The 27046-nt window shown below is 45.4% G+C and overlaps 1 protein-coding gene across 2 annotated transcripts; it reads left to right on the forward strand.

Annotated features, from left to right (window-relative positions):
• The first annotated feature begins 182 nt into the window (after positions 1–182).
• On the forward strand, positions 183–25658 carry MTM1 (myotubularin 1). Of its 2 annotated transcripts, none has more exons than XM_087728309.1 (15): positions 183–256; positions 5835–5925; positions 6049–6121; positions 7126–7220; positions 8999–9109; positions 9456–9557; positions 10557–10640; positions 12850–12999; positions 13439–13627; positions 17616–17801; positions 18605–18811; positions 19878–19970; positions 20989–21102; positions 22535–22711; positions 25332–25658. In XM_087728309.1, the coding sequence occupies exons 2-15, from the start codon at positions 5860–5862 to the stop codon at positions 25515–25517; spliced, it is 1833 nt and encodes a 610-aa protein (XP_087584435.1). In that variant the 5' UTR covers positions 183–256; positions 5835–5859; the 3' UTR covers positions 25518–25658. The 2 variants fall into 2 exon arrangements, with proteins under 2 accessions (XP_087584435.1, XP_087584434.1); XM_087728308.1 differs by having other exon boundaries at positions 5838–5925.
• Positions 25659–27046: the final 1388 nt, after the last annotated feature.

Genomic DNA, 27046 nt, shown 5'->3' on the forward strand with positions numbered 1-27046 from the left:
TCCGAAGCGAAGTCATGGCCAGGGGAAACTACAGTTCCCGGCGCTCCCCGCGCGGGGGCGCCCCGAGCAGGAGAAGGACTTCATTTCCCGGCGTGCCCCGCGCGCGTACACGGCTCTTGCCCGTTCGCTGGCTGGGCTGTGCGGCGGCGGCGGCTTCCGGTCCAGCCCGCCGTCACGTGACATCGGCCCGCGTCGGCGGGGAAAAGGGGGGGGGGCTTTTCTGCGAGGCTGAGGCGGCCGCCGGCGGAGCAGCTGGGTGAGGGGGCGCCCCGGAGGGGACGGGGGGGGGGACGCCGGGTGGGGTGGGGGGATTTGGAGGTTGAGGGGCGGGGAGTCCTCGCTAGGAGGCCGCGGCAGAGGCTCCCCGCAAGGGGAAAGGCAGCCTCTCAGGGGGGGCGAAGGGGGGGTCGTCTGAGGCGCTGGCTGGGCAGGAGGGGGGCAGGAGGGGGGCTCGCAAGAAACGGGGGAGGGGCTCTTCTGCTCCGTTTCATAATGTATATAATGTGTTTATATGCACGTTAGACACCCACCCAGACAAGTATCTATGTAGACACCCACACAAGACACGTGAATCTCTGGCAACAGATGAAGAGAGTTGGAAGGGACCTTACTGGGGGGAGGGGGGACATTGATTTTACACCTGTGTTGGAAAAACTACCATTTATCTATCTAATATCTATATCTGTTTATATAATATACCTATAATATCTATCACCTATCATCCATCCATCCATCTCTATCTATCTCTATAATATCTATCTAATATCTATCTATATAATATATCTCTATATCTATCTAATATCTATCTATATAATATATCTCTATAATATCTATCTATATCTCTATAATATCTATCTATATAATATCTCTATAATATCTATATAATATCTATATAATATATCTCTATAATATCTATCTATCTGTATGTATCTAATATCGATTAGCTGTCATCCATCCATCTCTATCTCTATATAATATATCTATAATAAATATCTCTATAATATCTATCTTTATGTGTCTAATATCTATTAGCTGTCATCCATCCATTCATCTCTATATCTATATAATATATCTCTATAATAAATATCTCTATAATATCTATCTGTATCTCTATAATATATCTCTATAATATCTATCTGTATATATCTAATATCTATCAGCTGTCATCCATCCATCCATCTCTATCTATCTATCTCCTATCTCTCATCCACCTCCCCTTCCTCCCCCTTCCTTATCTGTCTTATTTATCTACCTCTTCTCTATCTGTCCCATCTATTCAGCCACAGGTCTTCCAAGGGTGAGTCTGGGCAGGGTACAAGCAAACAGAACAACTAAAAATAAAACTTGGGAAAACCAGGGAAACATCAACACAGCTAATCCCGTGGGAGAGTCCCATACCATAAAGCCATGTCATGCTTTGCAGACTCCCCCCCCCCCCCCCCGAGGCTCCTAGTCCAGTAAAGGCTGGGCTGCCTTACCCGGGACCAGCCCCTCCCTCATGCCCTCCCCCAGCAGGCTCTGCTTCTTTCCTTGGCTTTCATTTCTCTCCTTGTGGGTAACCTTAATCCGCATTTCTCCATCTCAGAGCACACAAGAGTTGCTTCACGTGTGTTCCTTTTTCTCTAATCGAGTAAAGGTGCTCAGTTGGGCAGAATAACAGAGTTGGAAGGGACCTTGGAGGTCTTCCATTCCACCCCTCTGCCCAGGCAGGAGACCCTATACCGTTTTAGACAAATAGTTGTCCAATCTCTTCTCAAAATCCTCCAGGGTTGGAGCCCCCACAACTTCTAGAGGCAAGTTGTTGCGATCTGATTGGTAAATAGCCACCGTGAACTTTGTAGCCATTGGGCTGGATCCAGGCGATGTTTCTTTGACATGACTGGATCTCCTCCTATCGACTCGTCGGGATCCACCCCATATGTAGAATTTCTTCTCTGCTCTCTGGTTCGGTTGGGTTTGGGGGCTTGCCTCCCTGTGATAAGAGAATTTTGACTTTTGCAGGTTATTTTTCTTGTCTATTTTCATGAGTCTTGGAGAGGGTATAGATAGCATCCATATGCCTTTGTTTCTTCCTCCTCACTCCTTCTGTCCGAAGACGTCTCCGTGGTCATGTGGCCGGCATGACTCAACGGCGAAGGCGCACGGAACGCTGTTCCCTTCCCACCAAAGCTGGTCCCTATTTTTCTACTTGCATTTTTGACCTGCTTTCGAACTGCTAGGTTGGCAGAAGCTGGGACAAGTCACGGGAGCTCACTCTGTTACGCAGCACTGGGGATTCGAACTGCCGACCTTTCTGAGCAACAAGCTCAGCATCTTAGCCACTGAGCCACCGTGTGTCTGTGTGTGCATTTTTTGTTTAACCTCCATAAGTGCTTAGTGAACAGTGTATTATCTGGGTCAATATTTTTTGCATACAATTCTGATAGTGATATTATCGTTTAAATATACATCATCATACTTTTTCAACTAACATTTGGGTATACCTAGTAATTATATGTTATTATATTTCAGTATACATAATACTATTCCCTGAGTTTCTACTTCCTAATTCTTTTTCCTAACACTTATTAAAATAACCACCATGCTAAAAAGAATTCTATGCCTATCCATCATCTCTCGCCCTTTTTAGAATTTCAACTCTTATTGACTTTGGTGAATCTGTCCTGCTTCTCCTCTGGTATTTGGTAACTTCTTTTGTCATGTTTATTTAATCGAAATATTTCCACTGCCACAACATCTGTCCCTTGCTGTTGAATCTCTAGAACACCCATCCACAGTTTCCCCCTCCTTTTTAAAAAAGCTCTTTATTCTCTTTTCTCTTTTGAATCTTTAAAAAGAATTCTATTTGTTCTGGGTTAGGAATTATTGCTATCTCTTCCATCTCTGTGCCTAAATAGGTATGTTTTTCCACGGCTTGGAAATTTCTGCGACTTTCCCCTTCTCCCCACCCCACAAAGGAGGGGGAAGATGACCGGAAAACTTGAATGGCCTTGACCCACAGTGTGGGTGTGTTGGATCATTCTGCACATTTGGGCTCCCTTGGGGAAATGATGGAGAGCAGCACTGTGAGATTGTGTTCCTGAGTGATTCAGCACACTGGAAATGAAGCTGTGTGGAGGGAGTGAACGCCTGTTCTTACGGATGCTGTGGTGTTAAAATGATGCACAGTGTTCTTGGTTTGTTTGCTTTCTTGTGTATTTATAATGAAATCAGTGTAGAATTAATCTAGAATTGATTCTAGAATTAATACATCCTATTAATTAATCTAGAATTAATACACCCTATTATATTCCTGTAGCATTTATATTCTCTCGGAAATTCTGCAACCAAGGAGATACCCAGATCTAGATTCCAAGTGTGTGTGTGTGCGTGTGTCCGTCCGTCCGTCCGTCCTCATGCAGGGCCATCTTTCCAAGTAGTTGTGACAGTGACACTGTAGTCCGCACAACTGCAAGCCAAGCCAAAGCGAGTTATTTCTTGGACTTTTTCAGAGTAAGTTTACTAAGACATAATTATTGTTATGCAGGCTGGTATCGTAAGTTCAGTTCCTTCTGTTTTTACTCCACAATGTTTTGTTTCTTGGGGGAGGTAACTTGATATCCTCAAGGAGAAAACATGGCATGGAGAAAAACATAGCTGTGTTTTAAGCAACTGGCGGAGACTGTAGGAAGGGACAAGCCCTCCCTCAGAGTTGCTAAAATGCTATTTTGAGGAGGCCCAAAAGGCTCGCTCACTTATTTTATTTATTGGTAGTTTTGGGGCTGCAATTCTCAAAATCAGAAAAGGGATTTGCTAATTTGTTATTTACTTTCAGCTTCTGCTGGGATGGTTTTGAGCGCTGGCTTTTTTAGGACTGCCCTGGGCAGAAAAGTCCCATTTTGTTTTAAACAGTGGGTCTCAGTGAAAACTACACACCCACCCACAGACACACACTTCTTCGTTTTCTCTTCGAAAGAGAACATTTTCTGGGCGTGTAAAGGTTTTCCTTCCCCTTTTTATCGGACAGTCTTTAATCAGTGCCATTTCTCTTGCAGCCCAAATGCTCGGATTCCCGGAAAGCAAGACCACTGTGGGTTTGAGCCTTGCTTTTTAGCCACTGAAGTCAGGAGCTCCTGCAAAATTTGTGTGGGAAAAGCATGCAGTAACAGCACCCTTTTGCGACTCCATTTATTTAATTTGACATGGCTGTAGTATCCTCGTGGCTTCCAGACAAGGCGGCCTGCAGCCGTTTAGCCTCCTTACTATAATTAACTTGGAGTCACTGCTGATCTCAGTCCACATAGGCTTAATATAGGCTGCAATTATAGACAAATCTTTGAACCCAGCATTTGTTTCTCTGGAGCCAGAAACCTCTTAGAAGGGGACTTTGCTTTGCGTCTACAAATAGGGATATTGGTAGTCTTTGAGTTTACAATGGAGCCCAGCATTTCTGTTATTAAGTGAGTTTTGCCCCATTTTATGACCTTGATTGCCATAGTGCAGTGGTCTCCAACCTTGGCAACTTTAAGACCTGTGGACTTCAACTCCCAGAGTTCCTCAGCCAGCTTTGCTGGCTGAGGAACTCTGGGAGTTGAAGTCCACAGGTCTTAAAGTTGCCAAGGTTGGAGACCACTGCCATAGTGGCTAAGAGAATCATTGCATTTAAATTAACAACCTTATGTTATGGTCCGCCAGCAGAGCTCCTGGTTGACCATCCCAGGGAGGATTGTCGTGCTCATCCTAAAAAGATGGGCCAGCGCTCAGGTGAAGATCTGGCCAAGAGGGTCTCGTTGTACACAATTTTTACTTATTTTTTGCCATCTGCGTGATGGGCTGGCTGCTTTGTATTCTAGAACATTTTGACAGCATCCTCATTTTTTTTTTCTTTCCCTGAATTAATGCACTGCCTTATGTTTGCAATGCTTGCAACTCCCTTGTCAGACTCCACAAGTTCCTTCTGCATCCATTTGGGATCATCACCGCATACCACACGATGTGTTAACGCTAAGAGGGTTTTTCTCTACCCCGGGCATATTCTGATGCTCAGCTGTTGTTGGGCATTGAATACAATACAGAGAGTTCTCTACTTACGACTGACTGGGCCTTTGTAGGCAGGGAGAGAAATGACCCTTCGCTCAAGCCATCAGCCATAAACGGCATCGCATTTGCACAGCTCAGCATCCCAATTCAGTCCTGTAGTTTCTATTTCTCCCCACCTCCTCTTTTTTTATCAGGGAGCACTGAATAAAACCAGAGGAACCGCTTCCTTTCAGAAATGGTGGGAGCTCCATCACTGGAGGCTTTTAAGAAGAGACTGGACAGCCATTTCTCTGAGATAGTATAAGTTCTCCTGGTTGAGCAGGGGGCTGAAGGCCTCCAAGGTCCCTTCCAGTTCTATTCTATTTTACTTTGCGGAAGTAATTTGGTTCTGACAACAGATTTCTTTCTGGTATCTTTACACCAGTGTAAAATTTATGTATTTTTAACCCTCTTTCTCCTAATAGCAACTTGCTGAGCTTACATTTTGTGTTCTTTTTTGCACTGGCCTGAGTAACATCATTATTGCAACTAAAAGTTTAGTTTTCCCAGTAACTTTTAGCAGCAGAAAGATGTGTAATATATTTAGGAGATAAAGTGGCAACTTTTTTTTGTGAGCCCTCCACCCGCCTAGAAAATATTGCAAAAGAAAATCCCTATATAAAATTGCTGGTGTGTGAAGTCCAACGAAAATTGAACATCTCTTTCTCTCTCTCTCTCCCTCTCTCCCTCTCTCCCTCTCTCCCTCCCTCCCTCCCTCCCTCTCTCTCTCTCTCTCTCTCTCACTCACTCACTTACTCTCTCTCTCTCTCTCTCAGCAGTTCTTCCCCGCCATTCTCCAGCATGGCCTCCTCTTCCTCAACACCTCGATGCAACTCAAACTCCTTGGAGAACGCCTCCATTAAAAAAGTGAGTGTCTTCCCCGGGCTTCTTTTAAGTCAGATATTTAATCATGAAATGCTGTCTTTGGTTTACACCTTCAGGATCTTTCCCACAGGACAAAAGGCTGACCTTGTCATTTCTCCCTCTTAGCCCGCGAAAGATGGAACCAACTGGGAACACAACGAAGAAATTCCTCGTCTGCCGGGGGAAACGAGAGTTACAGGTAAACACAGGTCCCAGAGTGCCTACAGGTAGTTCTCAACTTACAACCATTCATTGAACGTCTGCTCTTATCGCAGCAATGAGCTGAGCAGGAGTCACTTAACAACCTTGTGCATTGCTTAACAACTGGGCCATTTTGCTTAACAACCCAAACAATAAGGTCATAAGAATGGGCTCGACTTACTTAACAGCTGCCTTGATTAGCAGCGGAAATTCTGGTCGTAAGTCGAGGGCTACTTGTAAATCAGTTGCTCCCAAACCCGTCCCTTGTTCAGAAAGAATGAAGCTGTCCAAGGATAACATGCTTGAATATTACAGCATTCGGGCCTATCTCAGAAATAAGAATCCAGTTAGATTCAGCCTTTGTGGTGTTTCTGGAGCATCTGCAGAGTCAATCTGGGTTGAAAGGGATCCGTTTCAAAACTGGCTCACCTGGTCGATTCTTAATCAAGAGTCGAAAGGTAATCAAAAGGAGGTGATGCTTTTCTCAGACTCACACAAAACCCCATTCATTTGACCAGGGATACAGAAATAACTAAACGTGTGTCTTCTCCATACAATTACAAGAGATAATTTTGCAGCTTTTACTTTCGTTTTAACCGCCACAGCAGCATTTGAGCATTTCCATCCATTGTCTGCTAATAAGCAGCACAGGTTCTCCTGCTTGAGCAAAGGGTTGGACTAGAAGACCTCCAAGGTCCCTTCCAGCTCATTCATTCATTCAAATACTTTCTAGAGATCCGTAAATTTTTAGAATTTGACAGTAAATTCGGAATGTTCCACCATACTTGAATAACAATGAGAAATTCGGTGGTACTGTTCTAAAAATGTTTGCATGTAAAAAGGTTATCTGAGTTATACACCATTGCACAACACAACATCCTCCATTCATAATAGTTCATATCACTTCCGGGTTCCCCATTAATCTCTGCCTTAGTTTCTTTCTTTATCTGGAGTTGTGGTCTTCCTTACCTTTTAAATACGGGGGTTCTCTTTTCTCCACAGACAAGGAGGTCATTTACATGTGTCCTTTCAATGGCCCTGTGAAAGGGAGGGTCTACATCACAAACTACAGGATCTACTTGAGAAGCATGGAATCGGTAAGCAAACTCTACGGTCTGTTGTGGTGTTTGGAGTCAACTGCTTGGATAAGTAGTAAAAGTAAATCCGAGTCCGAAGCAAAGGATTCCTCAAAGTTCCAATTTATGAAGAGAGCCACATTGGCACATCTGGGAAAACCTGAATCTGAAGGCTTCCCGGTTTCCCCCACCCAGTTGAAGGTTCAAGATCTTGCCCCCACATCCACCAGTCCATCCCATGGTCCAATCTCCCACTGCCACGCTGGCAGTTCCACCCATCCAGTTCCGGTCAGGTGCAGAGACAAAGGATGACCTTGGATTTCTAGAAGGAATTTTGTTATGGCTACATATCACCCAACTCCGTATAAAGAAGAGGGAGTCAAACTATTCTCCAAAGCACCTGAGAACAGGACAAGAAGCAACAGGTGGAAACTAATCAAGGAGAGAAGCAAACTAGAACTAAGGAGAAATTTCCTGACAGTCAGAACAATTAACCAGTGGAACAACTTGCCACTTGAAATTGAGGGTGCTTCAACGCTGGAGGTTTTTAAGAGTGGGCAGCCAATTGTCTGAAATTGCATAGTCTCCTGCTTAAGCAGAGGGTTGGACTAGAAGACCTCCAAGGTCCCTTCCAACGCCGTTGTTTTGTTATTCTGTCCCCCTCCAGTGATCTGAACGGAGTACGAGTTGATGGCTTGTTTTCTTCTTTTCCGAATGTAAAACGAGGCTCTCTTAAGACACGGAGCATATGCTTTTAGGCTGAATTCTTCCTTTCAGTCCAGGGTTTTAGGCTTTGCGTTTCGACTTGCCCACAAGTGCATCGGGATTCCAGGAGAGATTAAGGGCTCTGGAGGGCAGCCTTTTAGCCTGATGCTATCTCCCAAGTGCTGAGTCACCTGTGGCTGTGCAGTCTCCTACCAGAAGAAAGAAGGGAATAGTCTCAATTTATTGCCCGGCCCAAGGGACACTCATTCACCCTCTTTTTTTTCTTTCTTGGCTTCTGAAAGCTGTACAGCTCGACTTACAACCGTAATTGAGCACACCGGTCAGTTGTTCCGATCATTAAGCAGGCCATCACGTGACCCTGCCCGATTTTAAGGTGCTTTTTTGCAGTGATCGTAAAGGAATCTCTGCGGCCATTAAGTAAACACCACAGTTGTTACGTGAACCAATTCACCAAGGCTTTTTCTTTTTTGCCAGGAAGTGCCAATTTCTAGCAAAAATCGTAAATCACGTCCCTCAGGGCTCCCCAAACTTGGCAACTTTAAGACTTGTGGACTTCAACTCCCAGAGCTGAATATACATGGTTGCCAAGCACCCTACATGATATCATGTGACTGCCAGATTGACAGTTGTAGCCCTGTGAAGCTCCGTTGTAACTTCCAACAGTCCCCAATTAGTCCTTAGTCAAGAACTTCCTCCGTTTTCCTTCTTCTATTCTCCTTTGATGACAAGAGTGCTGGGCCGAGATACAGGGCAGCATTTAAATGTTTTAAAGCTCAGGTCTCTTGAAATATCCTGGGATTTTTATCCTTGCAGCAGGTAGCAATTAGGTAAATGTTTATTAAATGCTTTGTGTTGATGGTTATTTTATACTTATGCTTCTTGCCTCATTGGCCCATTATGGCTGTTTTGTTTTTGTTTTTCTTAATCTGACCGCGTCCATCCCATTAAATTGATAACCTTTGTTAGCTTTCAAGATAAGAGAGTCTTTTATGACAAACACAGGTACGGAAGTGCAGTCTGTTAGGAATCCATTGCTTTAATGTGAACTTTGCCCTTTTTTTTCGCCTGCTCAGGATCCGACAGTGGTGTTGGATGTGCCTTTGGGGGTTATTGCAAGGATTGAGAAAATGGGGGGCGCTTCAAGCCGAGGAGAGAATTCGTACGGATTAGACATCACGTGTAAGGTAAGACTGATGCCCTTCCTGTCGCCAATGTGGAATTTTATTCAGAAAAAAACATTCACATTGGCCCAGAGAGAAATATCTGCCTCTACCTAGGATCGAACTCACAGCTCCTGATTGTGAGGCAAGAACTCCACCTCTAGGCCACCACAACACTTTTAAAAAGAGAATTAAATGGTGGGACCAAAGTCTGAGGTTAGACGAGTAGATCAAACGGAAAAAGGGCTACGTTGCCCCTCTCTGACATAAAACCTTACCTTTCCATTTGAAAAACAACTAGAACAAGTTACCTAACATTAATCCTTGGCATTCTTTATTTTTTTAATGCGTGGTTTGCTTTAAATCGTAGGATATGAGGAATTTACGCTTCGCTTTGAAACAAGAAGGTCACAGTAGAAGAGACATATTTGAGCTCCTGACAAAATACGCTTTTCCACAGTCGCATAACTTGGTAAGCGCTTCTGAGTCTGAGTTTGGCAGGGGTTCTGGGTTTCTTTTTTTTTGCCTACAGCATATAAAAAGCAAATTTGGGAACGGGTTGTTTCACTTTAACTTTGCTGCCTGCTGTGTGGACAACTAAAAACATTTAGAAATGGCAAAGATACTTTTGACAGATAAAGGGAATATGGTATTTTTCCTGGATTCATTAGGGTGCCTACTAGTTCAAAGTTAATGGTTGAGTCCAGGCCTATTACTGGAGGGGGGTGGGGGGGGGTGACTTCTCTTCATAAAGGATATAATGTGTTTTACATTTTGGCTTCTGTCAATGTTTTGGGGCGTTCTGTTGTGGCCTGCCAGCGGCCAGCAGAGCTGGCAGCAGATTCCGACAGTGAGGAGGTTGGGGAGGAACCTGGGCCAGTCCTGGAGTCTGTGGAAGGCTCTGATGAGGGCTCTGTGTCAGAGGCAGAGAGGGGGCCAGAGCCGTCTGACAGTTATCAGCTGCCTTCGGAGTCAGACATCAGTGGGGCAGAAGAACAGCTGGAGCCTGTTCCCAGTGTGCACATGTGCAGAGTTGCCAGACCAAGGGAACAGCTAAAGAACAGGGGTTGACTTGGGAGTAAGGTCACAGGGGGACGATGAAGGACCCCTCCCAGAGGAAATAAAAGAGGAGCGAAAGGGGAGTGGAGTTTGCAGGAGACAATCAGTTCGCTTCATTGGTTCCTGACTCTCCGAGGCTCCTTGCCAAGTTTTGCAGAGATCGGCCTGGCAGCTCTCCAAGCCAGATAAGGTCTGTGACTGCAAATCCTCCCTCGAAAGACTTTGCTGGAGGTGAATGAGCAGAATTCTCTCTAAATTAATAAAAGGAGGTTTTGTCAGGAGAAGGAGTTTGCTTCATGCTCTTGGGAAGCCAAGCATCTTCTTCACCAGCCCAGGCAAAGAGTTTGGCACCTTGAATCTCTTTTCTTCTTTTGGCGGTTCCACTTCCTGATTTTTCTTGTTATCCTCTCAGCCTTTCTTTGCTTTTCTGAACGAGGAGAAGTTTGTGGAAAGCGGCTGGCTGGTTTATAATCCTATGGTTGAATACAGAAGACAAGTAAGTTCGTTTTTTCCTCTTCTCCTTTGCATTCCTCCACTCTTGTTTTTCAGGTTTGCTGTATATAGTTTTCTTTCTGTTCTGTGGACAAATTGAACCGGATGAACAGAAAATAGGAAGCACACTAATTTTCGTTTTTAAGACATGAGCTAGGTGTTGTAGCCCGCCAGCGGCCAGCCGAGCTGGCAGCAGATTCAGAGGTTGGGGAGGAACCTGGGCCAGTCCTGGAGTCTGGGGAAGGCTCTGATGAGGGCTCTGCGTCGGAGGCAGAGAGGGGGGCAGGGCCCTATGCCAGTTATCAGCTGCCTTCGGAGTCAAGACATCAGTGGGGCAGAAGAACAGCTGGAGCCTGTTCCCAGTGTGCGCATAGGAAGGGAACAGTTAAGGAACAAGGGCCGACTCATGAATGGCCCCTCCCAGAGGAAATAAAAGAGGAATGAAAGGGGAGTGGAGTTTGCAGGAGTTCACTTCATTGGTTCGTGACTCTCTGAGACTCCTTCCCACATTTTGCAGATCTCGGCCTGGCAGTTCTCCCAGCCAGAGAAGGTCTGTGACCGTAAATCCTCCCTTGAAAGACTTTGCTGGAGGTGAAGGAGCAGAATTCACAGTCAATGAATAAAAGGGACAAGGAGTTTGCTTCAGGTTCTCTGGAAGCCTCGCTCAGAACCCTAGGCTAGTGAACTTAGATGGATAAATGACCTGGAACGGATTTTTATAAAATAAAATACTGATGTTCTGTATTACATTGTACTTTTTTAAAAACCTTTTATTGTGTTTTAGTGAATAAAGAATTTGATTTAGGCTTGAAGAAAAACCAAGAATTCAGATCAGTGGATATGCTGGATTATTTGTTCATTAAATTTATATTCTGCCAATCTCACTCTGCCAAGCAATTCTTATAAAGAGATGGGTGTCTCTCCTTTTATTCATCCCATTTGGTAGGAAGGAGAAACTTAAGAACATAAGTTTGCCTGGAGACCTATAAGGTCATCTTGTCTTGTGCAATTCGCTTTACTGCCTGAGCACGGAAGCTTCTTCAATGTCGTTTATTCTTAAATGTGTAATAAATATTTAAATCACAAAAGGAGGATATTGGCCTGCCAGATGTTGCTGAGCTATAATTCCCGCCAGCATAATGGATGGTGAGGGAACCTGGGAGTTGCAGGCCAACGTAGGAGAAATTTTGAGTTCCTTTAAACTGGAAACTGGCAGACCTTCCCTGAAACGCAAATGGGCTCATCGATTGGCCAAAGAAGGGGGGTCCAAAGGGGGGAGAAACGATGGAACCTTCTTAAAACTTATGCAAATGACAGTGAATTCGGCAGTTCTCGTCTATTCAGATCACCTGGCTTCCTACGCATGTAGTAGAGTCAACATGGCATCTCTAATAAAAGTGGCTAAGACACTGAGCTTGTCAATCAGAAAGGTTGGCAGTTCGGCGGTTCAAATCCCTAGTGCAGTGTAACAGAGTGAGCTCCTGTTATTGTCCCAGCTTCTGCCAAGCTAGCAGTTCGAACGCAGGTAAAAAATGCAAATAGAAAAATAGGAGCCACCTTTGGTGGGAAGGTCACAGCGTTCCGTGCACCTTCGGCATTGAGTCATGCTGGCCACATGACCACGGAGAGGTCTTCGGACGTCTTTGGCTTTGAAACGGAGATGACGAGCACCGCCCCCTAGAGTCAGGAACAACTGGCACATACGTGCGAGGGGAACTTATACCTTTAATCAAATGGAACTTTGAGGAACCTCAACCCTCAGAGTCTTCTTTCGCTGGGAGTGTCACTTGGAACCTGACACGAGGTGCTTCCCCTTAGTTACTTCCCATGGCTATTGTTAGCTTTCTTTTGGGCAAGTCTTAAAAAAAAATATTTTTCCCCTGTAGAAGACTGCAATTCATTCCCCCCCCCCGCCCCCCGCAAAGAATGAACGTCAGACGCTCCTGTGTATATTCCAGTCCTTCTAATAAGCAAAAACATCCTTGTGTTGCCAAGTGGGCTCATAATAACAAAATAAAAAGAGCGAGGAAAAAAACCCACTGGCATTTTTGTCTCAAAACCTTCCATGTGTTTCTCCGGCTCCCCAACCGTAGAGATACTCATTGGATAGATTGGTGGCCTGTTGCCACCCTGTGGCCATAATAACGCACAAATCGTTCCTCTGCTTAATTGCCATCTTGTTCAGGCAACGACCGTCTCCCTTCTCTCAAAAGGGTTTGCCCAACCTCCAGTGGAGGGTCACCTTCCTCAACGAGCACTATGCCCTCTGCGACACATACCCATCCCTCCTGGTGGTGCCCTATCACGCCACAGACGAAGATCTCAAGAAGGTCTCTGCTTTCCGATCCCGGTGCCGGATACCGGTAAGTGACTTTGGCTCTAAAAAAAATTAGTCTCGACTTAACGGCCGTAATTCGGCCCAAAATATATGGTGTGGTTTTTTTTATTTAGAATAGAAATGGAATAGAAAAGAAATAGAAAAGAAAAGAAATGAAATAGAAAAGAAATGGAATGGAATAGAAAAGAAATAAAACAGAAAAGAAATAAAACAGAAAAGAAATGGAATAGAAATAGAATAGAATAGAACAGAGTTGGAAGGGACCTTGGAGGTCTTCTAGTCCAACCCCCTGCTCAGGAAGGAAACCCTACAGCACTCCAGACTGATGGGCTGGAGTCAGGAACGACTAGCACATAAGTGCGAGGGGAACCTTTACCTTTTTTATGTGAAAGAGAAATATACAGATAACTTTTTTTGGAAAAGCCTTAGAGCTCTGATGGAATATCTTCTCATGGCTCCCTCAGGTGTTGTCCTGGATCCATCCGGAGACCCAAGCGGTCATCACGCGCTCCAGCCAGCCCCTGGTGGGCATGGGGGGCAAAAGGAACAAAGACGACGAAAGATACCTGGAAGTCATACGGGAAACCAACAAGCAGCTGTCCAAACTGACCATCTTCGATGCCAGGCCCAACGTCAACGCTGTGGCTAACAAGGTACCCAGCCTCCCTCTTCACCCGCCTGCCCAGGGACGTCGCTTAAGTGAGGTTTTACTCCTCCGGAGATTGCCAGCCACGCTGAGTCAAAGCCTCTGCTGGCTCAGCGTTCTGAAAAATTGTCCTTTTTAAATACATCCAGAGATTCCCAGATTTGGAAAGCGCTAACTGAAGGAATGGCTAAGGCTTCAAAACGCTTTCTGGGCGTTTGACAGACAGTCGAGCGTTCGCGGTTAACCCAGTTGCTATCGTGTCGACACAGCCACACAATCCGCTGGGCTGTGGGAAGAACGGGACTTCCTGCTAACGAGATTTAAAGTGCATTCGTCAAAGGACGAGCTATGAGGCTTACTATTTTCTTCCCCTGGAGTTGAAATGGCTCCACCTTGTTTACACTCACAGTAAATTCCAAGTGACTAAACTTTCAATAAAGTCACTGGAAAAAAATCATCCTCTGATTAATTAGCCAGCGCGGCTCCCTCCCCTTTGCTAAATGCTGGCTTTATAAAAAAAAAAAACTTTGCAGCTTCACGGAGGATAAAAGCAGTGATCATATTCATTCTGTAAAGAGGGAGACTTTTGAAGCAAACCTGTTTCTGCCCATTCGCAAGGAATAGGAGAAAATTTGACTTAAAGTGTCTGTTCGGGTGTGCATATGTGCTCCATGTGCATTGTTTAATGCAGTGTTTTTCAACCTTGGCAACTTGAAGATGTCTGGACTCCAACTCCCAGAATTCCCCAGCCAGCGAATGCTGGCTGGGGAATTCTGGGAGTTGAAGTCCGGACATCTTCAAGTTGCCAAGGTTGAGAAACACTGGTTTAATGTATCCAAGACAGCCTAGAAAACAAACCTCTTTATATAAGCTTTCTTTCTTTTCTTTTTCTTTCTTTCAAAAGTCATCTTAACCCTCAAAGCTCAATGCTTGTAAGCTAAAATGCAGGGGGGTGGGCGGGGACGACACAGATTACTATTTTTTTCCAGTTGTTTATGAAAAGTCTAGTGGCTGCATTCCTTCCCTCCTCCTCATTCCCTTCGCTTTGTTGTTTCTCGGCCACACCCGAGGATTACTCAGCCCCTTCCATAGCTAAAATTAACTCTCTCACTTTACTCCAGAGAGGCTGCGTATATATCGGCTTCTGGGCCACATGTGTCAGGGTCCCAAGTGACACCCCCAACGAACGAAGACTCCGAGGCTCGAGTTTCCTCATTTTATTAGAGGCGTCATATTGGCACATCTGGGAAAGCCCGAATCCGAAAGCTTCCAGGTTTTCCCCACCCAAAAGAAAGTCCAAGCACCTGACCAGCACCCACATGTTCATCCCATGGCCTGATCAGGCACCGTCCCAACTGGAGATGCCTCCCAGTCACACCCCTCCAGGTGCAGGGCAAGACGTCCTTGACTCTCTGAGAAAGGAGTGCTATTTTGATTATATCTCTCTCCCATACTCCATACAATCCCCCCTCCCAGTTTCCCACAGCAATAAATGTGGCCGGCCCGAAGGCCCAGGGCAAAAGAATGTGGCTTCCAGGCCTGACAAGATGTTCTGCATTCTGTGGAGAGAGAGAATCTTTCACTCTCACCTAATTTTGTTTCTTTATTTGATATTTTTAAAATCCCATCTTTATGACTTTGTAGGTGAGGCAAACATACCTAATATGCTTTCCTCCTCCTCTTTATTTCCTCCACAAGAACATCCCCGTGAGGTGGATGGGCTGAGAGAGAGGGACTGGCCCAAAGTTCTAAAATAACTTGGCCGATCGAAGTTTTACTTGGAAAATAACCGCTTGGTGCTTTTGGGGATTTCATACAGAGGTGTATTTCCTGTTTTGTGTTCTCCAGCCCCATGGGACAATTTTAGCAACTAGATTGGCGACGAGGGTTAAGAAAACTCTTTATTTTTTTTTGTTCATGTCGCTTACTTAATGCGTTAAGTCTATTTGGCAAAGAAAAATAACCATATTGACATTCAAACTTAAAAAAATATTTTGATTAGGGGAGCCTGGCTCCCTAGTGGGATTCGGGGAGCCTGAGGCTGGGATTAAATCCATACTCGCTGGAGAAATGATCATGTTTCAACGCACACATTGCTCTGTTCGAAAGTCACGTTTTGTCAGGTAGAAGGAAATGGCTTTTCAATAACTTCCTCTTTGGGGAGTTTTTGAATAGGGTGTTTAGATGCCTTTTAAGTGTCATATGGAGTCCCTGAAATGGGTGGCCTACAAATAGCTACGAAGAGTCCTCACAATTGCGACCAGAATTTCTGTTGCTAAACAAGGTGATTATTAAATGAAATCCACCCGATTTGATGATCTAGTTATTAAGTAAATCTCAGCTGTTGTTAAGTGGATCACGCTGTCATTAAGCAAATTCAGCTTCCCCGATGACTTTGCTCCTCAGAAGCCAGCTGGGAAGATCACAAGTAGCGACCGTTTAACCCCAAGATGCCGTAATCGTCATAAATGCACACCGGTTGACAAGCACCCACATTTTGATGCCAGGACTAGTGGCAATGCAGCCACAGTCATAAATGCAAGGACCAGTCACAAGCTCCCCCTTTTTTTGGTGCTGCTGTAACTTTGATCACTAAAGGTATGGTTGTAAGCCAAGGACTTCCTGTATGAAAACACCAGGCCCCTATTAATAGAAATCAGTTTCCATAGAAATCAGTTTCCATACGAATTGATCCATTGGGGCCCTCAAAGATGATACTTACATCCGACTCGGAACTGAATGGTGATTCCCCCCCCCCCCTTGTACTTGGAAGGTGATTTTACATAACTCCTCGGTGTTGGTGCAAACCCATCAGTTGTGTTGGGAATACCCACATTTCCTTGAAAATAAGACCCCACTGGGAAATAAGCCCCAGCCTGGATTTTCAGGGTGCTCGTAATATGAGCTCTACCCCCAAAATAAGTCCGAGATAAGAGCGTCAGCCAGACGGACACATTTTAGTACCGTGTTTCCCCGCAAATAAGTCTCTATGTCAGGGGTTTTAGAGTTTTTAGAGTTTTATTGAACACTTATAGGCCGCCCTTTTCCCTGAGGGGACTCAGGGCGGCTTACAATAATGAGGGAGGGGAGTGCAAGACAAGACATAAAAGAAAATGTGAATAAAAAAATAATTAACAATAAAAGCACAACATTCAAGTTCCAAGTAATCCACCCACAGCAAACATTTCATTTCATTTATTAAATTTCTATGCCGCCCAATCCCGGAGGACTCCGGGCGGCTTACAGAAATGAAAAAAATAAAAAAGAATTATTAAAAACAATTGGACACAACAAGGTTAAAAAGGGAAACACAACAAACACCCAATCAGGAGGGGGCTGGACCTCAATCAAGGGGTCAATAGCCCCAAGCCTGCCGGAAAAGCCAGGTTTTAATGGCTTTGCGAAAGGCCATGAGAGTGGGTAGGGCCCGGATCTCAGCGGGCAGCTCATTCCACAGGGCCGGAGCGGCAACAGAGAAGGCCCTACTCCTAGGCGTCGCCAGCCGGCATTGTCCCGCTGACGGCACCCGGAGAAGGCCCAACAGAACTCTGAGGCAGGTAGATTCCTCCAAGAAGAGTTTTGTTGAAGATATTGGCACAGACTGGTGAAAACCGACTCTGAAGGTTCCCACGGTTTCCACCTAATTAAAAGTCAACGTCCCCCCCCCTTTTTCCCCCCAGTCAGTCAGTCACATGGTCCCATCAAGGTGCGGTCTGGTTGCTTGGCAACTTCACTCCTCCTCTCTTCAGCTACCTATGGGAATGTCCTTGGTTCCCAGAAGAAGCTATATTTGTTTTGGCTAACTCTATCCCCTCCCCCCCCCTCCTCTGATGCCTCCCAAATGGCCTCAGTCAGGCCACCTTCAGAGTTGACACCTAATGAGTCTTTCGGAGCAAAAATTAATACAAGTCTTATTTTCGGGGAAATGCGAGCATGTGATGCCGGCGGTGGTCGTGCGAAGGAAATGAAACACTCCTTTCCTCTTTGATCCCAAGGCCACCGGTGGTGGATACGAAAGTGAAGACGCGTATCCGGAGGCCGAACTGCTTTTCCTGGATATCCACAACATTCACGTCATGCGGGAATCGTTGAAAAAGCTGAAAGACATCGTCTACCCCCACGTGGAAGAATCTCATTGGCTCTCAAGCTTGGAGTCCACACACTGGCTGGAACATATCAAGGTACAGAGCGGAGGGTGGCTGGGTTGACCACCACAGCCGGACACCATGTGGACGGGGCTCCGAGCTCTTGCATTAAAAGAGAAGAGGGGGGACAGCTGTTGTGCCCCCCCCCCAGCGGCCACCAGAGCTGGCAGCAGAGTAAGACAGTGAGGAGGTTGGGGAGGAACGTGGGCCAGTCCTGGAGTCTGGGGAAGGCTCGGACAAAGGCTCTTGCGTAGGAGGCAGAGAGGGGGCCAAGGGCATCTGGTAGTTATTTGCTGCCTCCGGAGTCTGACATCAGTTGAGGCAGAAGAACAGTGGGAGCCTGTTCCCAGGGTGCGCGTGCGCAGAGCTGCCAGAAGGCAAGGACAATTAAGAGAAGAGGGTGTTGACTTGGGAGAAAGGCTTGGAGATGATTGGCTCCTCCCATAAGACATAAAAGAGGAGCAAACGAGCTTTTGCAGGAAGCAATTCGTTCATCTGGTCGGTTCAAGCTTGGAAAGGTTCTGTTTGACTCTGTGCCAAGTTTGGCCTTGCTCTGCCTTTGGCAATGAGGCCTCTGGCAGCCTTTCAAGGGAGATAAAGGTGGGTGTTTTTCGACATTCCCCCGAAAGACTGTGGCAACTCAGGCAGGCGCCTGTCGGAACCTTCGCGGAGAGTTTGTGCAGCCTTGCGGACTGTGAATGACCATCATTCACAGCTGTATAAATAAAAGGAGGTTTTGGGGACTAAGATGGTGATTTATGCTTTCCCGGGAAGCCTCAGTCAGAACAACAGCCTTACCCCCACCCCGTCTCAAGTCCTGTTTTCTGCTTCCTTGCCAGCTGGTTTTAACTGGAGCCATCCAAGTGGCTGACAAAGTGTCTTCCGGGAAGAGTTCGGTCTTGGTGCATTGCAGCGACGGGTGGGACCGCACCGCTCAGCTGACCTCTCTGGCCATGTTGATGTTGGACAGCTACTACCGAACCATCGTGGGCTTCGAGGTCTTGGTGGAAAAGGAGTGGATAAGCTTCGGACATAAGTTCGCATCGGTGAGAACCAAAGCGAGTCCTGGTTAAATCAGTTGTGCTTGAATCCCACAAGGCTGTTAGCAAAGTGGGCTTCCTCGTGAGCGAGGCTCTTGTCTCAAACTGCTGCTTGCCAATTGCCTGATAATGTAGTTATTCAATAAACATTAATAAATTCAATAAAAACTGTTTGAAGATAATGCAGCTATTGAGAGCCATCAACCCATGGAACAGAAGTTGCCTTCGGAAGTGGTGGGAGCTTCAGCACTGGAAGCTTTCGAGAAGAGACTAGATGGCCATTACATCAGAAATGGTGTGTGGGGGTTGGACTAGATGACCTACAAGGCCCCTTCCAACTCTGTTAATGTGTTAAATGCCAACTTTGATTTGAGACCTGAAAAGCGGGGTACAGATGCAGACCAAGTCTGATGCTCCTGTGTTTGCAGTCTTTGTTTTCCAAAAGTTATTTTTCCCCCCTAAAAAAGCAACTGGACTTTGTTTTGGAAAAACGAAGTCCAGGTTGCCTTTTGAAAAAAGCACCTTTGGGACAACCAGGATCCGGATGACGGAGAATCCCCATTGGCCTTTTATGTTTCCAAAAAGAGACACTTTATAGCGGGGTCTCCAACCATGGCGACTTTACGACTTGTGGACTTCAGCCCCTCATGATGGCTGAGGGATTCTGGGAGTTGAAGTCCACAAGTCGCAAAATTGCCAAGGTTGGAGATCCTTGTTTTATAAAATCTTGTGACCCTTTTTCCCTCTGGTTGTCCTGTCGCCTGAAAAGATGTACGTGTGCTGTTGCCGCTTGCATTTTAAGACTCTTGCCACATACTACAAACTTCCAAAAGCAACATGCACCATAAATAACTTTTTAAACCACTTTAGTTAGAATCGAATTGTTATATTGGGGGGGGAAAAGCTCAGTCTAATGAAGCTGGGGTTTCTTCTTCACTTCATTCTGCGTAAGGAATTACTTCTTCTTCTTCACTTCATTCTGGTGGGAGAGTTTGCTCCTTCTAAAGCCAAGCTGACCTGTTTGATGACTGCTGTTCTCATTTTTTTTTTCCTTTCCTTTTTTTCACGCCAGAGAATCGGTCACGGAGACAAAAACCACGCGGACGCAGATCGGTCCCCCATCTTCCTCCAGTTCATCGACTGCGTCTGGCAAATGTCCAAGCAAGTAAGCTGCGTTGCTTAAAGGGGGTTCAAGATTTAATGGGCTTTGCTGTATCCCAAAGCTGCTTTTTTTGAGACGCAACTGGACTTTATGGTTTTTCTTTGAGGGCGTTTCGCTTCTCATCCCAGAAGCTTCTTCAGCTCTGATGGGATAGAGGGGGATGGAAGGATCGATACTCCTTGCAGGCAGCTGGTCATTTGCATCCTTTCAGAGGGTCATTAAGGCCACTTGGAGGTTTGTCTGGATCAAAGAGGCCATCGATGTCCAAATCGAACAGCCCCCACTCAAGAGAGGAGGAGGAATACGACATCGTCTACCTCCAGTCTACAACACGGTCCTTTTCAGCAGTTCCAAGAAGGCTCCACACACCCATTGGAACCACTCAGGTGACCCTGAGGACACAGACAAACCTCCAAGTGGCCTCAACGGCTCTCTAAAAAGGATGCAAGTGACCAGCTATTTGCAAGGAGTATCAATCCTTCCCTTCCCCACCATCCGGTCAGAGCTGAAGAAGCTTCTTGGGCGAGAAGAGAAACGTCTTCAAAGAAAAACCAAGAAACCATGACCTGGATGGCAGAGGATCTCCACAGAGATTGGTTTTGCTATAATTTCTTTGTTCATTTTAAAGTCACTCGTTGTGCGTCTGCTGGCCTGGGATCCAAGCACTGTATGTGTATGCAACCCCACACAGCAAGACATACGGGACCCTGCAAATGTAATTGTCCATGCCAGCAGGTCACCAACGTCTCCGATTTTGATCAAAGTTTTAATTTCTAATATTCCCATAAGTATTTCTAATATTACTTTGACCAGTGTGGAGTTGTGTTGTTATATAACCGTGTGACTAACTTAACAGCTACGTTTAACAACAGTGGCGAGAAAAATCATAACGTGGGGCAACCCTCACTCAGCCAATGTTTCGCTTAGCAACAGAAATCTCAGGCTCGATTGTGGTCATAACTCAAGGACTGATTGCGGTTTGTATCTTATCCTAAACTTTGCCTGTTTTTTTTTTTACTAGTTTCCCACTGCTTTCGAATTTAACGAACAGTTTTTGATCACTATCCTGGATCATTTGTACAGTTGTCGTTTTGGTACATTTTTGTACAGTTGTGACTCCGTCAGAGAGAAAGAGGTGAGTTAATGTATTGATAGCAGCAGCTCTTAGACTTACGTTCCGCTTCACAGGGCTTTCACAGCCCTCTCTAAGCGCTTCACAGTGTCAGGGCCCCCAACTTGGCTCCTCATTTTACCTACCTCGGAAGGATGGAAGGCTGAGTCAACCTTGAGCAGTGAGGATTGAACTCCCGGCAGTTGGCAAAACTGGTCTGCAATACTGCATTCTAACAGAAGGAAGGAAGGAAGGGTTGATTCACTTAATGACCATGTTTCTAATTTAACAACTGCAGCGATTTCCTGAACAACCCTGGCAAGAAAAGTTGTAAAATGGGGCAAATGCTCACCTAATAGATTTTTCCCTTGGAAAGGTTAAGAAGGTAATGATGATAGGATGGCATGAGGATGAGTCAGCAGGGTTCTCACTTTAAGAGGCTGCCTATATAAGAGAGGCCCTGTGAGGGCGGTTTCTCTCTCCCTGTGTGCTTCCGTGTTATAGTTGAAGGTTGATTGGTTGCCTGGTATTTGCCTAGTATGGATGTGGGTGTGGGTGTGTATATGTGTGTGGGTGTGGGTGTGTGTTGTATTTGTGCTGATAAATAAATAAAGGGAGACTAGTATAGATCTATTTCAAGCTATTTAGCTCTCATCAGCTAGCCATACCCTTACTGGGATTCGAACCTGGGCTGTATTACATATTAGGCAGATGTGTTAACCACTAAGCCACAAGGTTCTCCTCCTTTATCAGCTGAGCCAGGGAAATAGGTATGTATTTAGTGTCACAACTCCTGGTATGCCCAAATATGGGCTTAGTGGTTAACACATCTGCCTAAGGTGTAATACAGCCCAGGTTCTAATCCCAGTAAGGGTATGGCTAGCTGATGAGAGCTAAATAGCTTGAAATAGATCTATACTAGTCTCCCTTTGTTTATTTATCAGCACAAATACAACACAAATGTAACAAAGGCAACAGTAAAAAATATTGGGTTTCTGTCTGGATGGTCTCTTGTGACGAGCCAATAGACAGAGAATGGAAGCAGTAGACTTCCTCTCATATTTGGGCATACCAGGGGTTGTGACACTAAATACATATGTATGTATGTACGTATGTACGTATGTATGTATGTATGTATGTATGTATGTATGTATGTATGTATGTATGTATTTAGTGTCACAACATATATATACCTTGTAGATAAACCACTGTTTAAAAGACAAAACCTCTGTAAACTATATTTTGCTACTGGGTTGTCTCAAAATTTAGTCACACTGTGCACACTCTGACACATACATTTTTGGGGGCTCAATTGTGATCTTGTTAACTTGAGGACTGCCTGTATCTATTTCTACTTATGGGAGACAAGCATTAAATGGACCAGGCGTGCCGGGTCCTTCAGACGGTTACAGTTTTTGGCCAAGTCCGATTCTTGTGTTTGTCTCTTTGCTTGCAGAAACTGAGCGAGAAATCCTTGTCCCTCTGGTCCTTGATCAACAGCGCCAAGTCAAAATATACCAACCCCTTTTATACGAAAGAACTGAACCGGGCCCTTTACCCAGTCGCCAGCATGCGCCACTTGGAACTCTGGGTGAATTACTACATCCGATGGAACCCACGCATTCGGCAGCAGGTAACTTTAATAGGCGGCTTACTTTAATTTGTTTATTTATTTATTTGTCTTGTATGCTGCCCACTCCCGGAGGACTCCGGGCGGCTCACAAAAGACAAGGGAAAGAGGGGAACGAGACAAAGACAACATATTAAAAACAAAACCAACATTCACATTTAATAGCAATACAGCACTTATATACCGCTCCACAGTGCTTTACAGCCCTCCCTAAGCGGTATTCAGAGTCAGCCTCTGCCCCCCCCCCAAACAGTCTGGCTCCTCATTTTACCCACCTTGGAAGGACAGAAGGCTGAGCCAACCCTGAGCCTGGTGAGATACAAATGGTCAAGTTGCAGGCAGCCAGCAGAATAGCTTGCAGTACTACATAAAACTAATAAACTATTAACCACTGCACTACCACAGGTCAAAAAGGGACATAGTCTGGATCTATCATCTTTTTTTTAAAATCAGACATACACTAACAAAACTGTCATAGGTCAAGTCACATCATCCATCTCTCCATTCCACTCTTCTCTATTTGGCCTGGCTGCCCAAAAGAAATACACCCCCATCCTGGTGGCCGTTTCCGATTTATGACCTTTTGGGGGGGCAGGCAGTCTTTTAGTGAACATTGGTGCATTAAGATCTACGGAGATCCTCTGTCACCCGGGTCACGGTTGTCCCAAAGGTGCTTTTTATTTCAAGAGGCAACTGGACTTTCTTGGTTTTTCTCTGAAGAGGTTTCGCTTCTCATCCAAGAAGCTTCCTCAGCTTCTCTCAGAAGCTTCTACAGATTTTCTCACAGCTGAAGAAGCTTCTTGGGTGAGAAGCGAAGCGTCTTCAGAGAAAAAAACCAGAAAGTCCAGTTGCCTCTTGAAAAAAAAAAGGACCTTTGGGGCACTAAGCAAACACTCGTCGTTACTCAAACACTTGAGAATTTTTTTTGAAAAAATTTATTTATTTATTTATTTATTATCAAAATTTATATGCCGCCCAATTCCGAAGGACTCTGGGCGGCTTACAAAAAAAGAGAGAAAAATAAGAGAAGAAAAAAAAAGAGATGGTTTAAAATCATAACACTACATACATTCATTCTAATCGGGGCTGGACCTCAACAATGAGGTCAACAGCCCCAGGCCTGCCAGAACAGCCAGGTTTTAACAGCCTTCCTGAAGGCCATGAGAGTGGGCAAGGTCCGGATCTCTGGGGGGAGCTGATTCCAAAGGGTCGGAGCAGCCACAGAGAAGGCTCTCCTCCGGGGTCCCGCCAGCCGACACTGTCCGGCTGACGGCATCTGAAGGAGGCCCAATCTGTGGGATCTTACTGGCCGCTGGGAGGAATGTGGCAGTAGGCGGTCTCGAATGTCCATTTCCAGCAGAAATTTACATGGCGGCCATGTGACTATGAGGGGGTCATTGGCCGGTGGGATCGGGGTCACAAGTAGCTTTTCTCCAAGGTTCCTATTGTTTCCGAACAGTTGCTGAGCAGCCCGCCATAAGGACTGCTTGTATAGCAAAAGCCAAGCTTCTTACTTGGCTGTCAAGCTCCAGGGTTCCCTGAAGGTTCATTTCCGTGTCTGAGATTCCTTTTTGAGAGCGGATCTGCTCGGGGGGAAGAAAGGCGGCCCCTGAGTGGCCTTTCTCGCTCGCCTCGAAATTTGGCAGCCAAGCTGAGAGCCGAAGGAGAAAACAGCCGCTCGGCTCGACAAGGACCGCTTTTGAGAAGAAGCCGCCGGAACAAAGAGCCGGCTGTTGCTTTCCTGCAACGGACCTTGCCAACAAGGCCGGCATCGGGACGGAAGGCCGGCGTCTCCTCTTGGCTTAAATGGTGGTTCTGAAGATGTTTTGCGGGACTCAAAAAGGAGTTTGAAAGGGAAGCCAAGAAATCGGCTTTTATTTGTTTATTCCGTCGTGGTTATGTAGGGTATATTGGAGGTGGTGGCCCTTTTGAGAGCTGTACGCAATAAAATTTCATTTTAACGTATGCTGACTAGAGCAGTGTTTCTCAACCTTGGCAACTTGAAGATGTCCGGACTTCAACTCCCAGAAATTCCCCAGCCAGCATTCGCTGGCTGGGGAATTCTGGGAGTTGAAGTCCGGACATCTTCAAGTTGCCAAGGTTGGGAAACACTGGACTAGAGGACATTCAAAGTGACAATAAAGTTATTCTTTCTTCCGTATTCTCTATTCTACTATATACTATTTTCTCTATTCCGTTCCAGTCTATTTTCTCTCCTATTTTCTCTACTCTATTCATTTTCTATTGCTATTACTGGAGAAAACGGAGTGCGATACTTGCTTAAGGCCATACAAATGTTACGGGTGGCCCACAATGTTTGAACTACCAGACAAGAGCATTAAGCCTTTTAGGCCGGGTGAATTCTTTGCCCCCCTGATGCGTCCTCCTCCTCTAGGGCGGGAGGAGAAAACCCACCCTGGATAAATTCTATAAAGGACAGGAAAGCGAAGAGGTCTAAGGGAGTCTTATATTTAAAAAAATGCAACCCATACAGTCTGATCCGCACACAGTTCCCTCTTCCATCTCGTATGGCTCGAGTTTTGTTTGGGGGGGGTGGGGGTGGAGGAGGGGCTTGTACATGGCCAAACTCTGCCTTTTAAGACCTCTCTCCCTCTTCCTTTAGCAGCCCAACCCAATGGAACAGCGTTACATGGAGCTCCTGGCCCTGCGGGACGATTACATGAAGCGGCTGGAAGAATTGCAAATCACCAGCAACCCCAAACTCTCCAATTCCTCCTCCTCCTCTTCCTCCTCCTCTTCCTCCTCCTCCTCCTCCCAGATGATGTCGCATGTGCAAACTCACTTTTGAAGGAGAAAAGAGAAGCTTCGGCTGTTCTCTCCGAAGCCTCTCGTCACAAAAGCGGTGCTTTTTTCCCCCCCGACATGCGGTGGGACAAAGAGAAGGAAAACTTACGATGCCTTATCAGAAGCTTCTTCGGGAAATGCTCGTCCCTGCGGGGAGGATCCGAACTCGGGGGAAGCTTTTAAAGAGTGGGTTTTACGTGCCTTCGGAAACCTCTTCGCCTGGGAGTGTGCTCTCCCGCCATCCTAAAGCGTTGTTTTGTTGCCGATTACCTTTGGCGCATCCAAATATATAGGCGCTTCAGTACTAATCACCGTTTTGGGGTCTAGCACGGTTTCCTTGGTCCTCCTGGACTCATCCTTCGTACCGGCTGCTGCTAAGACAAGCCTGGCCTCGAGGAACCATTTACGACACCACGTCCATCCGATGGGCCGCCATTTTTAACACCGAAGGTGACGGCATCCACAACAGCAAGCTCCCAAGAACGGGAAAACTCTCCTGAAATTGTGTGCCTGTTAAGCGATGGCCTTATTATCTACAGAGCAGATTTAACATTTGACTTTTTTTTTTTTTGAAATGAAGGCAGGTGTGTGTTTGTGTGCGCGTGCGGCCATGTGACTGATGTTTTGTAATGGGTTCGCCTTCCCTGAAATACATTAAAACCATTTGCAGGACGATTGTGCACTGAAGAAACTTAAAATCCCAGGAGTAACACAACTTGGAATCTTCCCTCCTGACGCTTTGCACTTCAATTGCTATTAGCCCCAGATGACACCGCTAATGGCAACAGGATTGTGTGTGGGATATCTGGAGTTCACTAAGTTGTCCGGTTGCCTACATTTAAAATTTGCAGGGTGGGGTGCTTTTTTCCCCCCTTCTTGGTCATTGTGTTGGTCTTTTGCCCAATTTTATTTTTCCTTTCCAGGAATCTTTTTAAAACGTAACTTAACGAGCACTTGTAAAATCAGCACAATTGATTTTTAATACATATTTTGCTTAGGATATAAACTTTTAAAGCTGTTTTGGTCATTTCAGAAGAAGCGAAGCATAGGATTTGCGAGGACTGTTTGTAGCTAACATGATTTATTTTAAAAGTATTTGGAAGGGGGCGGGGTTACCGTATGTAAATTACTTTACGTGTAAGTTTTGATCTGCAAAATATAAGGCAGAGACTATAGGATCAATGTGTAAATTGAGGATATGGAAGTCTTTTCTGTAAAGTGTAAATAATACAAGTCTAAAGGATAAAGTCAAACTCCAAAATAATTATAAATTTCTAAGTTGTAGAGGACGTTGGAATATTTTAGGAATACTATATTTTCAGTATAAGAATAAAAATGGAGCACATTAATAGAATAAAATTGTATACTAAGAAATTTGCACTATGTCTTCAGGGATAGACTAAAATACTTAGTACTTTCAAGCTAGCTAGCGCACGGATTTCCTTTTTTTCATGTTTGTCCTCTAAAATTTCATTCTTTGCTGATGCTTTTGGTCTCTTGTTGTACTCTGCTAAAGGGAAGCGAGTTGGGGAA

This window comes from Thamnophis sirtalis, unplaced genomic scaffold (assembly GCF_051295495.1).
Source record: "Thamnophis sirtalis isolate CommonGarterSnake01/CBP01778 unplaced genomic scaffold, rThaSir2_p1.2 scaffold_13, whole genome shotgun sequence".
In the NCBI taxonomy this organism is placed as follows: domain Eukaryota; kingdom Metazoa; phylum Chordata; class Lepidosauria; order Squamata; family Natricidae; genus Thamnophis; species Thamnophis sirtalis.